Source organism: Nicotiana attenuata, unplaced genomic scaffold (assembly GCF_001879085.1).
Source record: "Nicotiana attenuata strain UT unplaced genomic scaffold, NIATTr2, whole genome shotgun sequence".
In the NCBI taxonomy this organism is placed as follows: Eukaryota; Viridiplantae; Streptophyta; class Magnoliopsida; order Solanales; family Solanaceae; genus Nicotiana; species Nicotiana attenuata.
In genome coordinates this window covers 13,804-32,039 of record NW_017675134.1, presented here as the reverse complement: position 1 = coordinate 32,039, position 18,236 = coordinate 13,804, and the positions used below count along the sequence as shown (strand labels likewise).

The 18,236-nt window shown below is 38.7% G+C and overlaps 1 protein-coding gene across 1 annotated transcript; it reads right to left on the bottom strand.

Annotated features, from left to right (window-relative positions):
* Window positions 1-515: 515 nt before the first annotated feature.
* On the bottom strand, window positions 516-7,612 carry LOC109219709 (protein S-acyltransferase 10-like). Its single transcript, XM_019384183.1, has 11 exons — window positions 7,330-7,612; window positions 7,120-7,234; window positions 6,354-6,428; window positions 6,149-6,220; window positions 5,866-6,003; window positions 4,644-4,677; window positions 3,857-3,966; window positions 2,895-2,981; window positions 1,761-1,844; window positions 1,080-1,145; window positions 516-835 (listed from the first exon to the last, which is right to left on the bottom strand). Exons 1-11 carry the CDS (start codon window positions 7,451-7,453, stop codon window positions 658-660), a joined length of 1,083 nt encoding a protein of 360 aa, XP_019239728.1. The 5' UTR covers window positions 7,454-7,612; the 3' UTR covers window positions 516-657.
* Between the last annotated feature and the right edge of the window lie 10,624 nt (window positions 7,613-18,236).

The following is an 18,236-nucleotide window of genomic DNA, read 5'->3' as shown; positions in this document are numbered from 1 at the left end:
AAATAAATAAGGTATCAACCTTTGATGTAGGAGTTAACTAATCCTATTTTTACCTCGCCTTATTAAGAAGAACTTCAAGTCTATCAAAAAAGGGACCATCAAAAAGTCTGTCAGAAAAGGAAAGGATGTGTAATTCTAATCTCTTAGACTATTTCTTTACATAATATCATTAATTAGAGATGAATATTTCGATCAGGAAGTGAAAATTCCCGCCTATAAATTATCTGAAAACTATCAGCACAATATCTTAACCACTCTCCAATGTTAGTAAATGCCACAAGTACCTCAAGCAGATCCCTGTAAAAATCACTTAATACCCTCATGATATTGTTACTAGCAGCATGCATCTCCAACTCTCAGTTTCCAAAGTGTAGGGACATGTAATGCCAACCACACAAAGGATGAAAATACCGTGCACTCTACACTTAACCGAAAATGAAGCAACAACATTCCATCATTTGAAAGTAAACATGAAATAAGCAAATCCAATGTCGCCCAAAAATAGGCAAATATTCTGAAATCACGTAGAAATGCCTCCTGAATTGGATATCTCAATAATGTAATGAAGTTGATAGTACAAACAAATGGTTATCGTAAATCCTTTCACAAGTGTACAATCTAGGGGAAAACTAAAATAATAGGATACAACAGAAGTGATTAACAACAACACCGACAGGATAAAACATCTGAGCATGTATAGGGCCTTAGCTTCTCTTCAAGTTCTTGTGCTGTGGGAAGCGGTTCCATCCTATATTTGCTACTTTGGGCAAAACAAAACTCATACAAATTTCTGCATGCTCCTTTACTAAATGGATAGACTCTTTCGGGAATGTTCCTGCAAATCAATGCAAGTTTAAACTAAGGCTTAAAGACAACAAATTGCCGATAAGAATACATGCCTCCATTTGCTGTTGTTATATCAATTAAATCACTCAAAGATGTTGACCATATCTGCAACTGACATCATCCAATGTTTTTAATTGTATCATTCAGAGTACTAGCCCAAAGGAAAAACAGAGATATACCTACCTCTACCCAGTAAGTAAAATCATGCAAGAAATTTGAAGTAAATAACCAACCTCAGGTATTGGATGCGTCGTCGTCTCACAAGCTCATAAGTTGTCTGATTTGTTAAAATTAGGTAGCTGATCAAGAAACATAGGTCAGTCACTTTGGCTAAAGGAGAAAAACAAATATCTAGGGGAATAATATAGGCAAAAATATGTTGGCTGACCAAACTTAACATGTCAATTAAGTGGACTTGAAAATGTAGCAGATTTCATATTCAATTTACCAAATGGCTGCTGAAGCTTATGTCCTATTGCACATGACCAGATAGAATTCAGAAGATCTTAGTATCTCCCATCTTATTAGCGCTAGCAACCTAATCTGGCTTAACCAAGCCAGAATTTTACTCGCAAATTCTAAAGTTTGAGTAGCTTAGTGTTAATATGTTTCTACCTCCCTCACAAGACTAAAAGGAGGTAACCAGGCATCCTATTCTATCTTTTCCTTACACGAGATATATATTATCTTACAGAAATCATTACATCCTTTCCTAGAATTAACAATCCTGCCGGCCAAACAGAGGGTTCTCCAGAATGTCATATAACCCTTTTTCTTTTTAAAAAAAAACGGGGACTCGCACACATAATTTAAGAACTTAAACATTAAAATCTAACAAACTTCCAAAAGATATGCAATTATATGCCAGACAATGCTAAACAAAGAGTCCATCTTCAAGTAAAGAGAAATCTTACCTGTGAAAAAGTAAGAGGAGGAGAAGAAAGATGAGGCAGAAAAACAGAGTAACTAGCAGCAAGATCATAATTGCATATAACCACCTGCAATGAAGCCATTATAGCATTTGACTTCAGACTCAATTAAAGATGAAAACTGGATAAGTTTCATGACAAGGCTAGTCTTTTTATGGTGGGTTGTGTGCACTCACCAAACACATGTGAACAGAGGCAAAAACAATAAACGTGTCCGCACCATCTTGTCACATCAGCTTTAACTAGGGGTGGCAAACGTGCGGGTCGGGTCGGATATGAGCGGGTTGAACACGGTTAATTACAAAAATGCATAAAATATCCGATCTGCCCATATTTAATACAGATAGAAAACGAGTTAACCGGCGGATAATATGGAATATGGATATCCATATTATCTACGGCTTCTTGAATATGATCACTTTTGGGAGAATCCCTAGTCTCCAAACTTGAGGAATCCCCAATTTGAGTCTTTGCAAATGTAAAAGTTAAACCTTTTGGTTATCCATTTTTTAAGTGGATAATATGGATCTTATCCATATTTGACCCATTTTTAAAAAATTCATTATCCAACACATTTTTTAATGGATAATATAGGTGGATAACTGATTTTGTTATCCATTTTGCCACCACTAGCTTAAGCTTTCATGAGAATCGAGGCCCCTTCTTTAACTACTGATTCCCATTGTTCTTTTGTGTCTTGAAAATTGGTTTTTGCAACCTCATACAACCAAAATAGTGCCATCTTCAAGCTTCTTACTTCTCAGAAGAGGATAAGATATTTCAAACAAGTAAAATATTCCAATATGTGCATGTTTACATTTCACCAACTGAGGCTTTTGGATAATGAATCTTCTGAGTTGACATGCTTTTCTTATAAATTTGGGTAGCAAAACTAACAAGTTCACAGGGTTTCCCTAGCTTTTTTTTTTTTTTGATTGGCACAATGGTGCATATTATCCTTCTCCGGTTCTCCTGATGCTACCCTAGAACCTCCATCTTTATTTACTTCTGGGAAGGAAGATACTACTAAAGCAGCAGAGGAGAAACATGTTTAACGGCAAAAACCAGAGGCTGAGCAGAAAAGCTCTTAAAAGATAAAGCATCATGAGAAGTACATACCAAGGCTTTGATATGTCAGACTTCAAGAATTTAATATATAACGTGCCAGTCCAAAGGGATAAGGCTGTTTCTCCGCAAATGTACCACCTGTTATATTCAGGCAAGTAAATAAACTATAGCCAAGACGATTTGCTTAAAACTCTCAAATTAAAGAAAGAACATGCAGTGCACATGTTTCCTCACATGTAATATAAGCAGCTATTACCAGTTGAAAGTTCAGGAAAATCAAGCATCCTCACATGCTCCGTGTGTGTTTATAGATGAAGAAACATACATATAATTACGAGAAAGTACAATATTACAAGTCCCAACTAAATAGTGTCTCTCATTGTGGTCTTAAGAGTTAAGAGTAGAGCCATGATCATGTCACTTACACAGAACATATAATAAAGAATTAGACACATCTAAGTACATATATCTTCCAAGCCCACGAAACCAGTTCAACACATTCTTGCAACAATCTTTAAATGAATCAACATCCTCTTATAGGTGTCTTGAACTGATGAACTCTTCTGACAGGGATATGTTCCCACGATTCAAGCAAAAATTGCAGCATCTCCGTGAAAGCAAGAAACCTCGAATGAGACTTTAAATACATTAATTTCGCAAGATAACTATATTAGTAACATTTTCTGGAAACGACATCACCGTTGACATAAATAACTATATTAGTATCATTTCTGGAAATGACATCAACATCGACATAAATCTTCAATTTGACATGTCGTAATCATGTTATATCCAAAAAACAAACTTCCATTTTTGCTGCAAAATAACATATGGAACCATCACAGAAACAAATCTGTACTTTCAATTTAAACAGTACAAGTTTATGTTTTTTTAAAGCTTTTTCGCAGGTACAAGCAAACAATTTCAATTAAATTGCAAGATTAGTTAGTTTATTGAACTGCGAGCAAGATACAAACACTGTTGTGTATCAATCTAGTAGCATGGATGCTCACCAAAAACGGCAATGATTACCCTGTCCTATGCATGTGCCAAGCCAAACACAATGATGATCAAACTGTAGAACACATTTGTCACAATCATGACAATGTTTAGCTCGTGGAGGCTGCAAATCAAGCAGCATAAAAATCAGAATCTGTTGACATAACTGTACAAATGTAGACTAGTGGGATTATAAGTTCTAGGCACTTAACAAGACAAATAGTCCCTAAGTCCCATTACAGAAATTGGTCTCCTAATATCAATAACTTTAAACAAAATTACTAGGGCAGCCATAAACTATATTGGATAAGTAGGACTGCTAATATTAGGATAAGTACGACAGCTGACTTATAATTTATAAATCAAAAGGCCATAAACGTTTGAAACAATTGAAAAATATATCTGCTTCAGCCTCATCCCAAGGAAATGGGTTAACAGAGGAAATTAGATATTGCAAAAGCTAAGGCAAAACATAGTTTGGTTAATCTCATAGAGAAATAACATATCAAGGATGCAAAGATCATAACCTGGGAAATAAGGAGCTTCAAAGAGAGTAAATAGTATAATAGAAATATCTTGGAAATATAAGATGAATATTTCCAACAGAAATATATATTATCACCATATTAATGTCACAAGTTTGCCTCATTTCCTTCCAAACCTAGGTAGTCACTATTTGGCTTCGAAATCATGTCACTAATTTGGCTAATCCAAAATACCCTTTTATCATTAGGTATTATCAGACGTACCAAAAAGCTTGCTTTGCATAAAAATAAAGACAAAGAAAGGGGGAGTTCCTACCTGCACAACATCACAGTAAGTGCAAGTCACACTTCTGGAAAAGAGAACAAAAATTAGTTAGTACAAAAAACTGATGCTTTAGCTAATTGAATCTTGCAATCTATAACTGCACAACCAACATACATTCATACTTCTGTCCAAAAGTGGTGCAAAAGGGAAGAAAGAAAATACTAGTTTAAAATTCATGGTAACTTTTTTCTCTTTTTATAACTGAGAACTCCCCAAGGACCAATGGTGCAAGACTCGAAACTAGGTGAATAATGAGTCTGCCCCTCTACTTTTCTCCACTTAACTACCAGGGAACCTGCGGCAGGGTTCAAATCCATGTCATGCACTTAACCCACACATCACGCGTTGCGCTCTTACCACTAGACCAAAGACGGGGGCTAAAGTCACAAGGTAAAATATTTCCCTACTAAAACTGAATTCTATTAGAATTCAAGTTTGTCATAAACCCAAAGAAGATCTAAACTCGTTTTCAAGGACAACCAAGACAAATTTAAAGAAGAGAAGCTTCTGCCATCATCTTCAGACTTCCACAAGCTAAGCACTCAGTATCTACAATGCATCTCTAACTACTTCCAGAAGTGATAAATAAGCAAGGATGGGTTATTTGACATAAACTTATATGCAGAACTGATGACAGATATTTACACTGGCTTCCTAATAAAGGTCATCTAGCTTCACATCAATCCAGTTTATACTAGTATTTTGAGAGGGAAGCCAAACTTAACACAGCAGGCACTTTTATCACATGTCTATTAGTTATGCCTTTAAATGACCCAATAATAACACATCTCAGCAGAAATCTTCATGGTATTTTAAAATGTTGTCCTTTGTTATTGAATGAAAGATTAGGCATTTCTCAACATTCTTAGGAAATTATACAGGGTAGTTGCAGCTTCTCCTTCATATAAAAGCTACTGCACACAGATAATGTGTTATAACGACTTTGCCATCACCATAAGTTGCCCCCTATATCCTCCCAGTCCAACAAGTGTCATGAAATATAATCCGAAAGAGCGAATTTTGAATAAAACCTTGAAATCCTTGGTTAAAAAACAATGTTAGTTGAATCGAACCACAATGTAAGATGAACCAAATAGCGCTACGGTAGAGGCTGCAATACAGTAAACAATGCAGCTGCTTTAGAGATTTTTTAGCAGCTGCTTTAGGGATAACAAGAAAAGCATAAACATGGTATTATTCAAGTTGTCCTTACCTAAGAGATGTTCCACTAGGATACATATCCATCACCAGCTTTGTCCAAGCCATTGTACCACGGCCTAGGAGATTCCTTCCTAACTGGTTCCCGTCGATTGTAACAACTACATCGCCGTTTTTGCTTGAAGCAGGTTGTCTTTGCTTGATCATTTTACATCACAATAGGCAGAAAATAGTAGCAATTAGATAATCCTGCAGAGCTCTCCACATATTTACACTGGGATATTTCAAAGATATGCCAGGAGAACCCATGTAACAAACCAGAAAGGAAATTCTCTTACTTTGAGGTCATTGATGCCCTATTACGCGATATATCGGCCTCATTGACAACTCTCATTGCATCAAGAACGTAGCTACATGTTCAACAGAAATTTTAACTGAGCATACAAATGAAACTTTACCGGCCCTTCAGTGAAGTAGCAGTGAAGCTAGTAAAGACTAGTAAATGGATTGTAAATTGCCAAGTAGAAGTGTGCATGAAATTACCCTGGAGAAGAACCTGAGGTGACGAAATATTGAGCCAGTGTAGCAGCAAACAGCAGCAAATATATAATTGTATACCTTGAAAGCAAGGAAGAGGGTCTCAGCGGTTTTACCAAAAACACCTAAATAAAAGTGAAATCTCTAAAAATGGTAAAGACGAGGCCATTTTATTCAACTCCATCCTTTTCCTTTTGAATCAGAAACTTATTCAAATAGGAATATATCAATTTTTTGTTTTTCTTTTTTGGTCGGATTATCCAAATATAGAAAAGGGTCATTCTTTTTAAATTAGACTAAAAAAGTAAGTAGCAGGCAAAAAGATTTCTATTTCTTATAATCAATGGACTGTATCATGGTTCTTGCTAAAAGAAAAGAACATGACACTCAATTCCTTCACAAGTTAGCTGCTAATGAATTAGGTGAATCAAACAATGAAGTAAAGTGAGAGCAAATTATTAGGTGAACAAAGACCAACTTCTTGCATTGTAATACTGGTAGTTGCTCTCACATCAATTCATGCCTTCATAAGTTAGCTGCTAATTCCAAAAAAGAAAGACTCGTTTTTTGTACTGTATTATTGGAATTTGCTCTCAATCAATCAATTCCTTCATAAGTCAGCTGCTAGTTCCAAAAAAAAAAAAAAAAATCCTTTTTGCACTGTATTGTTGGTACTTACTCTCATATCAATCAACCTTCATAAGTTAGCTGCTAATTCTGAAAAAAGACTCATACTTTGTCCTCAAGAAGCAAAGAGAGTGAGAGCAATTACCATGGCTCCTGTTTAGTTTTGTGAATCAAATCTTTGTCAAAGATAAATAGAACCCCCACGTAGATCAAGTGCAGCATCACCAACGTTATTCTCAAGCAAAACGTCGATCTCCGAGCTACAATTAAACAACCAAAAAAATAATAATTCAGGTTTAAAAACTCCTAAATGTAAATAAATGAATTAAACAGTAAAAACGAAAAGAATAGTTACCGGGATCGGAAAGGCATGGGAAGAAGCGGAGACAACGGTCGGAGAAACGATCCAATGTGTCGCGTGAGAGGCCGCCGCCGCCGCTACATAATGCTCCCATTTCTCCTTTTTTTAAATAAATCATTCACTTGATAACACTTTTTTCTTCAATACACATTCCTTACAGTTCTCTGTTATACAGTTATGCGGCGGCCTGAATTATAAGCTGCTGCTTAGTGTTTTCAGTTTAGTCAGGACTTACCGGAGAGTTGAAAAACAACAAATCTAGTCTAGAGCGAGATATATATATATATATATATATATATATAGAGAGAGAGAGAAAGAGCTTGGCTTCGGTCCAGAACTTGTCTGACGTTTGGAGCAATGCCTATTGAAATGACGAATTAACCCCTTTGTTTCTTAAATGCACCATTTGGCCTACTCAAAGAAACATTATTGTTATTTGATTGAGAAAATAACTATGATGTGTTACTAAAAAGGTTCCCTATAAGAATATTTTAATAGATAATATATTTGTCAGTTTTTTCAATTTTTACGAATAAGATATTTGTTTATCAAAATTTTGTTTATAACTTTAACAAAGTAAGATTGAAATATTATTAATGTAACAAAAAAATCTGAAAAACCCGACAAAATCGAACCAATCCAAACCGATATAGTTGGTTTGGTTTGATTTTTGAACCGAACCAACACGGTCCATGTACACTCCTAATTTAAACCATAGTTAGGGCCTTGCTTTAGTCAATTAAATTTTAGCCATTAATTTTAACCTATTTCATGTGTCCCTAATCTAAGCTAGAACTTGAGCAAACGGAGAGAAGAGAAATGGAGAGGAGAGGAATGGAGAGGAGTCAGATCCTCAGGGAAGTTACATTTTCATGTATCGTAATTTAATTGAGTACAAGTTTAAGTTTAAGAAAATAAAGATTTTTTTTTGAATTTTATAAGTTTAATTTAAATATACAATAACAACAACAACAACAACAATGACCCAGTGAAATTCCACAAGTGGAATATGGGAAGGGTAGTGTGTACGCAGACCTTACCCCTACCCCGAGGGAGTAGAGAGGTTGTTTTCGGTAGATCATCGACTTAAGAAGACAAAAGAGACAATACATCACTACCATCAATAAAAACTATAGAAAGAAATAACAGCATCACAAGAACATAGATGAAAATCAAAACAATAACCACTAGATAAATCCTGGCACTAAGAGGAACGAAAGAGTAACGTGAACTCAACATTAACCACTACCAATCTAAGACAGAATCCTAACATATTAGCCTCACTCTGGAGCGCCATAGAAATATGCACAACTACCTCATAACCTACGACCTTAATGCTTGACCTCCACAACTTCCTATATAGGACCATGTCCTCGATAAAAGCCTTGCCATGTCCTGCTTGATCACCTCCCCCCAATAATTCTTAGACCGCCCTCTATCTCTACCATACGCACCTGTCACGATCCGGATTTCCCACCATCGGGAGTCGTGATGGCGCCTACTAACGGAGCTAGGCAAGCCAACTTTAATTAACATATTCATTAAACACATGTTCCTTTTTTGACAATCAACGGCATTAAATAAAGGCGACGAAATTAATTCATAAGCGGAAGACTTAAATGTAGATGGATAATCAATCATACAGAAGTTCTACACATATATCTCTACCCCGGGACTGGAGTCACATACTCACGAACATCTAAGGAATTCTACATACAAGGTCTGAAAGAAACATAATTTGTTTATCTCGGGTACAATGAGATGACAGCCAAAACGTAAAGATAGAAGGGAGACGCCGGGCCTGCGGACGCCTGCAAGCTACCTCGGGTCTCTCTCTGGACTGAAGGTACGCCCCCGTGCTAATGCTGCTGCTGCTCAAAACCTGGACCTGTGCAAAAATGCATAGAGTGTAGCATCAGCACAACCGACCCCATGTGCTGGTAAGTGTCTAGCCTAACCTCGACGAAGTAGTGACGAGGCTAGACTGGACACCATATAAACCTGTGCAGTTATAAATATACACGGAAGCAAAATACCAAGCAACAACAAAAAAGATATGGGAGGGGGAACATGCTGTGGGGAGATAACAACAGTAACAGTAAATCCGAGGTATTCAATCTAGGTGCAACTAACAGTTTAAAGCGATCAAGTAACTAATACCGACACTAAACACGTTTGCATCAATAACTGTTGCGGCGTGCAACCCGATCCACAATTACCACTATTGCGGAGTGCAACCCGATCCACATATAACATTGTTGCGGCGTGCAACCCGGTCCACATATAACATTGTTGCGGCGTGCAACCCGATCCACATATAACATTGTTGCGGCATGCAACCCGATCCACATATAATATTGTTGCGGCGTGCAACCCGATCCGTAATGTACACCTCTCAACCTTGCCCAAGCAACAGTCATAAATAAAGGGCTAGGGAGTAAACAAGTATTTGGAGAGAAATCCCAACAAGGATACACAAACAACCAATAACAACTATGCAAGAGTAAATCGTTATTTCTCTTTTTCTTTCATTTTCATATCCTAGTTCTCATTAACACTCGTGTCAAGCTCTAATGCAACTCTCATTTCATATGCTCTCACCATCTGTATTTCAGACCCAGCCAATACTCCACGAAGTTCTACAATCACAATGTCTTTCACAAGGTTTCCACCACGTATAGAGGCCATTAATAGCATGGAAAGCATAACAATATCCAAACAACTCGCATATAAGGACTCACGGTCATGCTAGACCCCAATGTATAGGAACTCGTCACCATGCCTATACACCGTACTCGATCATTTAGCAATTAGCAAACAAGACTCGACTCCTATTCCCTCAAGCTAGGGTTAAACCAAACACTTACCTCAACTTCCACGGCTAATACAATCCTCCACAACCACTTTCCCTCTCGATTTCGGCTCCAACTCGACCAAATCTATGCAATAAGGACTCCATGTTATCAATATATGCTAAACAAAACAAACCCAATAACTAATTATAGCTTTTTCCTCAATTTACCCCAAAAGGTCAAAAATGCCCCCTGGCCCACATGGTCGAAACCCGAGGTTCGGACCAAAACCCGATTACCCATTCCCCCATGAACTTAGATATATAAGTTATTTTGGAATCGGACCCTGAATTGAGGTCCAAAACCCCCAATTTTAGAAAACCTAGGTTCTACCCTACATTCCCAATTTTCCCCATTAAAAACCTTTGTTTGAAGTTGAAATAATATTTAAAGATGTTAAGGAGTAAAGAAAATCAGTTAGAAAATACTTACCAAACGTTTTGAAGAAGAAGGATCGTTTGAAAAATTGCCTCTTATGTTTTGGGTTTTGAAAAAGTGTAAAAATGGCTGAAAATCCCGACTTATATACTTTGCTGAAGGACTGGCGCGGACCGCACAAAGATGCATCACGGCCACACCGAGGAAGGGAAGAAAATGGCTCTCTGAACCTACCCAGCGCGGACCGCACGATTGTGGTGCGCGGCCGCGCTGGTGTCTTGCACCTGGAGCCTTCTCTGAATCTCCCAGCGCGGACCGCACGAACTTGGTGCGCGGCCGCACTGGTCGAACCAAGGCTGGGGACCCCTATGAATCTGGCCATGCGGACCGCGCGGACTGCACCGCGGCCGCGTGGCTTCCAGCGCGGACCGCGCGGAAATAACCGCGGCCGCGCTGGGGCCTGCAACACTGCAACATCTGATACTTTAAGCCTAAGGCCTCCCGGGACCTACTCAAAACTCACCCGAGCCCTCGGGGCTCCAAACCAAGCACACACACACTAACTCAATAACATCTTACGAACTTACTCGAGCGATCAAATCGCCAAAATAACCTCAAAATCATTGGATCAAGCCTCAAAATCATCATTTTTCTTTCAAACTTCATAAACTTCAAACTTTAGATATTCAGGTCCGAAACACGTCAAACGACGTCCGATTTCGACCAAACTTTACAGAAAGCGCTTAACACATATTTAAGACTTGTACCGGGCGTCGGAACCAAAATACGAGCCCGATACCACAGTCTTTTAATCAATTTTCATTTCCATTTTCCTTAATAATTTCAGAAAAACAATTTCATAGAAGAATTCATTTCTCGGGCTCTAGACCTCGGAATTCGACTCTGGGCACATGCCCGAGTCCCATATTTTTCCACTGACCTTCCGGGACCGTCCAAATCTCGAGTCCGGGTCTGTTTACCAAAAATGTTGACCGAAGTCAACCTTAAACATATTAATATCAAAATTCTTCAAATTTTTCACAAAATTCACATATTTCCACATAAAAACTTTCCGGCTACGCGCCCGGACTGCGCACGCAAATCGAGGCAAGTAAAAATGAGGTTTTCAAGGTCTCGGAAGCACAAAATGAATGAGGAAACAGGTGATGACCCTTTGGGTCGTCACATCCTCCACCTCTAAGACAACCGTTCGTCCTCGAACGGACAAAAGAAAGAAGTACCTGAGTCAGGAAATAGATGTGGGTAACGGCTCCGCATGTCAGACTCGGACTCCCAGGTCGAGGCCTCAGGGGGCTGACCTCTCCACTAAACACGAACAGAAGGAAAACTCTTCGACCTTAGCTGTCGAACCTGCCGGCCTAGAATAGCTACCGGCTTCTCCTCATATGACAGATCCTTGTCCAACTGGACCGTGCTGAAGTCTAATACATGGGTAGGATCGTCGTGATACCTCTGAAGCATAGACACATGAAAAACTGGATACACGGCTGATAAGCTAGGTGGCAATGCAAGCTCATAAGCCACCTCTCCTACTCGATCAAGAATCTCAAACAGACCAATGTACCTAGGGCTAAGCTTGCCCTTCTTTCCGAATCTCATCACGCCCTTCATAGGCGACACCCGGAGCAATACTCGCTCTCCGATCATGAAAGCTACATCTCNCCCCCCCCGTATAACTGACCCAAGGTACTTTAAACTATCCCTCCTAGGGATGTTGATCCAAGCCTCACGTCCAATCCCGCTTCCTTCGGCTCGATGTTGAACTTGCACTCTAGGTATTCCATCTTAGTCCTGCTCAACTTGAAACCCATAGACTCAAGGGCAAGTCTCCAAGCCTCCAGCCTCTCGTTGACGCTGCCTTGCGTCACATTAATCAGAACTATGTCGTCAACAAATAACATCCACCATGGTACCTCCCCTTTAATATGGTGTATCGGTGCATCCATCACCAGGGCAAATAATTGAGCGCAGATACTTGGTATAACCCCATAACAACCGAAAAATACTCTGAGTCACCTCCCACTGTCATAATCCAAGTCTTAGTTCCATCATACATGTCCTTAATCACCCTAATCTAAGCAATCGGCACACCTTTTGACTCCAAGCATCTCCACAGAACCACTCTAGGAACCTTATCATACGCTTTCTCCAGATCAGTAAATACCATGTGAAGATCTTTCTTCCTATCCCCGTACTGTTCCACCAACCTATTATCAGGTGGATAGATTCCATAGTAGAATGCCCCGGCATGAACCCGAACCGGTCGTCTGAATTAGACATGGTCCTCCTCACCCTCACTTCTACCACCCTCTCCCAAACTTTCATGGTATGACTGAATAGTTTGATACCGCTATAGTTGTTACAACTCTGGATATTACCTTTGTTCTTATACAACGGAACCACCGTACTCCACCTCCACTCCTCCGGCATCCTTTTCGTCATGAAAATAACATTAAACAGCCCAGTCAACCACTCCAAACCTGCTCTACACACACACTTCCAAAATTCTACCAGAATTTTGTCTGCCCCGGTGGTTCTACCCCTAGTCATCTTACGCATAGCCTCCACGACCTCCATAACCTTGATGCACCTACAATACCTGAAGTCACGGTGACTCTCGGAATGCCCCAATTCACATTGGACAATATCTCAACCCCCTTCTTCATTAAGAAGTTTATGAAAATAGATCTGCCATCCCTGCTTAATCTAGTCCTCCCCCATCAATACTCTACCGTCCTCGTCTTTGATGCACCTTACTTGGTCCAGATTCCGAGCCTTCTTCTCTCTCGCCTTGGTCAGTCGGAATAACTTCTTTTCCGCGCCTTTTGTCCCTCAGTTCTTGTACAGGCGAGCAAAAGCCGTAGTCTTAGCCTCTGTGACTTCCAGCCTTGCCTCCTTCTTAGCAACCTTATACCTCTCATTGTTCGCCCTCTTCTCCTCCTCACCAGTGCTCCCTACCACCTTCAGGTACGCCGTCTTCTTCGCTTCCACTTTACCTTGGATCACTTCATTCCACCACCAGTCGCCTTTGTGCCCACTAGAGTAATTCGACAAGACCCCTAGCACCTCTCTCGCTGCCTCTCTTATACAGTCCGTCATTGTCGACCATATAATGCTTGTGTCCCCACTACTCCTCTAGGCTCTCATAGCCGATAACCTACCTTCCAACTCTTGAGCTTTATCCTTACTCAAGGCACCCCACCTGATCCTCGGTCGTCCTCGTACAGACCTCTTCTTCCTACTTATCATTATACCGACGTCCATCACCAATAGCCTATGCTCCATCGCGAGGGTCTCACATGGGATAACCTTGCAATCCTTGTACGACCCTCTATGACATCTTCTGAGAAGGAGATAGTCAATCTGAGTCTTCACCGCCGTACTTTGAAAAGTAACCAAATGCCTATCCCTCTTCGGAAAACTCGAGTTTGCAACTACCAGCTCAAATGGCTAAGAAAAATCCAATAGCGAAGTACTTCATCCGTTCCGATCCCCAAAACCGAAGTCGTCATGCACCTCGCTATAGCCACCTGCAGACAACCCAATATGTCCGTTGAAATCCCCTCCTATAAATAACCTCTCGACAGCTGAATATTACGCACAATCTCATCCAGCCCCTCCCATAAATGCCTTTTAACCTCCTCATCCAAATCTGCTTACGGCACGTAAGCACTAACGACATTTAGGGTACACTTTCCAACCACCAACTTAATAGTCATTAATCTATCATTCACCCGCCTAACCTCAACCACAAACTCTCTAAGATTCCTATCTACCAAAATACCCACTCCATTGTTACTCTTCAGGACTCCACAGTACCACAACTTATACTCATCCTCGCCCTCGATCCTACCCGCCTAGTCTCCTGGAAACGCGCTATGTTTACCTTCCTCTTCTGGAGGATCTTCGCCAACTCTATAGACTTACCCGTCAATGTTCCTATGTTCCATGACCCAATTCTCAACCTATAGGCTCCCTTTTGCCCTTACCTCCCTTGCCCCCGCCGCAACCCCTGTCCCTGCAAAGACATGACCTCACTCTACCATCCCAGACTACAACCACTATACCTATGACAGACTAAGGAAGAATCACTAGCACATAGTACAATTTTAAATTAAATATGTGTAGCATTTATATCAAAAATATATTTCGAACCTTGTAGTCTTAAAAGTATTATGCCATTTCAATAAGAGAGTGTAAAATGAAAATATGGAATTTGGCGGAGGAGTTTAGGACTGATGTCAAACTTCCAAAGTTGCTCATTGTGAAATGAGTTCTTTTCAAATGAAGTTTCAGAAAAAACATTTTAAGATCGTAATAGCTTTTAAATGGAAAAATTTGTTAGTATGAAAGAAACAAATTGAATTTAACTAATCTTTCCATAAAGTACTTTTGAGAATCATAATATTATTAAGAAAGACATAAAAATTCACTTTACAATTTGTATTATGTTAATAGATAAATTTGTAAGTATTTAATGAGAGACTTTAATTAAAAGATTTAATAGATTGATTTAAAATGTGAAATAATACTATAAATTAAGGAGATGGAGAAGAAAGCGGCATTCAATATATGCTCAACTATCATATGCATTTCCAGTTAAACACATTAACCCATATCAAGAGTGGGTGGATCGAGCAACCAATACGAGAATGGAGATTGTTTGTAATTGTTAAAAGATCACACAATTCGAACATGTTAAGTTGTTAACTCAATCATATCTCTTTTCTTCTATTTAAAAACGGCCCTCTTCAAGGCACGGAAAATACTTCATTATAGAAAATTAATTAATGAAGTCTTTGAGAAAATCTAATTAGTTAACATTTTCACTTCTAATTTTCGTAATTCTGTGAAGCGCATTAATTATGTGTCATTCTTGCTCATCGAACATTGATCATGTTTTAATGATTTACAAGATTATAAAATTAAGCAATATTCATCAACATTACTGGACTACACGTAAATTTTGGAGTTGCGCCTGTTCTTTCTATCTACCATCATGATATGTATTAGATTTTCATATTTGGCAAATTGCAATTGAACTTATTTTCTTTTGACTTAAGTAGAGATAATGATGAAAAAACGGATCTTAACTTCACATTAATTTGGCACATGCAATGCTTTTAGTGGCTTTAAGAAAATAAAATAAAAGATGCAATATGTCAAGGTTATTCTATAATTAGATATTGTGGACATGATTAGCTAGAAAGGACATATACTCTTAGTAAAACTGAAAAGGATGTACATGTCACACCTCCTTTTTCCGCTACTACACCCCGTGAAGGGTATAATAAAGGAATTTTTCCAATTAAAGGACAATCGAAACGGGATTCGTTTATTAAGAAGTTCAGAGTCGCCACTTGGGAGATTTATGGTGTCCCAAGTCACCGGTTTGAATCCCGAATCGAGGAAAGGGTTTGACTCTGTTTTACAGTCGCGAACCAGAAATCCGGGGAAGGAATTCTGTTAACCCGGGAGAAGGTGTTAGGCATTCCCGAGTTCCGTGGTTCTAGCACGGTCGCTCAACTGTTATAATTGGCTTAATTATCTGATTTTAGTACATGTTCAAACCTATGTGCATTTTCAGGATTTAACCGCTTTTAATTAAATAAATTTTAAGAAAGTGAACGTCGTTTAAAAACGTATTTTAAGAAAGTGAACGTCATTTTTGTTAGGCATGGCACACCTCAAATCTGATTCAAGTAATCAATAAAGAAATGGGACCAAATGGATCCTACTGTTTTTATACTACGGCTGAACTCCAATGTGAATTAAAGATAAGATAAGTGAAGCCTAACTCTTGAAGCCTAACTCTTGATTTCAGAAAATGAACTGGGCTTAGCATGAAGCCCATTGGCTTAAAAAAAGTCGTTGCAAAGTAATGGGTCTCACAGCTGACCCTATTTGGACTTAAATGGAAGCCCAAATTTTCAGGAAGCCTTGCTCGAGCTGGACCTTAAAGAGGTCACGCCTTCAATCCTAAGCAACAGCAGAACGTAACTCAAGCATAATGACAAGAGCCTTCCGGCAATACTACCACATGAGCAATACACAATTCATGGTCACTGGAGGTTTAAAGAGAATTAAATAAACAACCATTCTAAAATTTCTAACGACTTTAAGCATTACTGAAACTCAGGGACTAAAGAAACATATCCTTTATCTCCAAATCAAGGAAGCAAACAATCCGAATTTCATATTAGTTCTAACACATTCACATGATGTTTATTCCCATATTAAAACTGAAATACTCCTGAAATACCCAACTATATAACCACACCTCCCCTTTTGACATGAATTTTATACTAATCACATTGATAACTTAAATTAAAACATGCTTCTGTCAGTAATATGAACAAATAGACTAGTTGTCCAGTCTTATGGACACATACAACTTTCAAACTATGCCAAACATTCAACAAGACCTTTCATGCACATTTGATGCCCCACAACCAAGCTAAGATTATTACAGTAATCCATACTAAGAATGAGCAGAAGAAGTATAAGAGAATTAAATTAAGCTAAACAGATTTGAAAGTGCAACAGCATGGACCAAACAACTGTGCCAATATGAATCTCTATTCAAGTGAACCAATCTTCACATTCATCCATTTTCATACATTGGAGAGTGAGATGAATACCTGAAAATGAACAGAATTAAGAGAGGGAAAGTTATCAGTAGCAAACAGCAGCAATCAGCCCAGGATCAACCAGTGAAACAGTGAAAACAGCTCCAAACAACTATGGAACAGTATTTTCCAACAAGCAATCCAAACCAGCTTTAAAACATACTCAGAACTCCAGTCATTTCAACCCAAAATCAAATACCATTTTTCAGAAATCAGAAACTCAAAACCCCGAAAAATATTTAATGGAAAACAGTGGTCCTCCCTGAATTTCTTAGCTATTTTTACTCTCAGATTTTTTAGAGTGTTCCTTACTGCCCCTTTAGTGAATGGAAAGAGAGCTTATATAGGCATGCCTAGGGCAGCCTTAGTACAACTAGCCAATTCCCTATTTACCCTTCCATCCTTAGTTATTTTTACCTTTTTAACCCTTTTCAAAAAATATCTGAAACTTTCAGCTCTTATCCTATTCTTTAGAACCTTCTATCCTAACAGAAATTGATTCCCCCAGACCCTAAATCCCTAAACTGACCTTAGACCAATCAGTTATTACAATCCCTACCTAACCCTTAAGCCCCGTTAAGTTTCTAATTATTCAATTGGAACCCCTGCAAGTTCTAAACGTGTACGAATTACACAAACAAATCCCTAACAAACCCTAGGGACCAAACGGATCAAATGGCATGAATCTCTGAAATCCCAATAAACTTACCATTGAAATGCATTTAGAAATAAATCCCCACCTGAACATTCAACACTGTCATTAATCAAAACAAAGAACCTATTCGATATTTTAAAATTTGCAACAATTAATACAGCCACCCTAACAAGGAATTCAACACTACACCATTCACTAACATGTTGATTTTGAAACAGAGCTCATAAATTAAACACCCATGCATGGACAAAATTGAACGAATACATAATGAAAAATAGAAAAGATGAAGAAGGATAAGAAATGGAACACAGAGACAAAGAAAATACCTAAATAAGGCTGGCCAAACCTTGAAGAACATGACTCTTG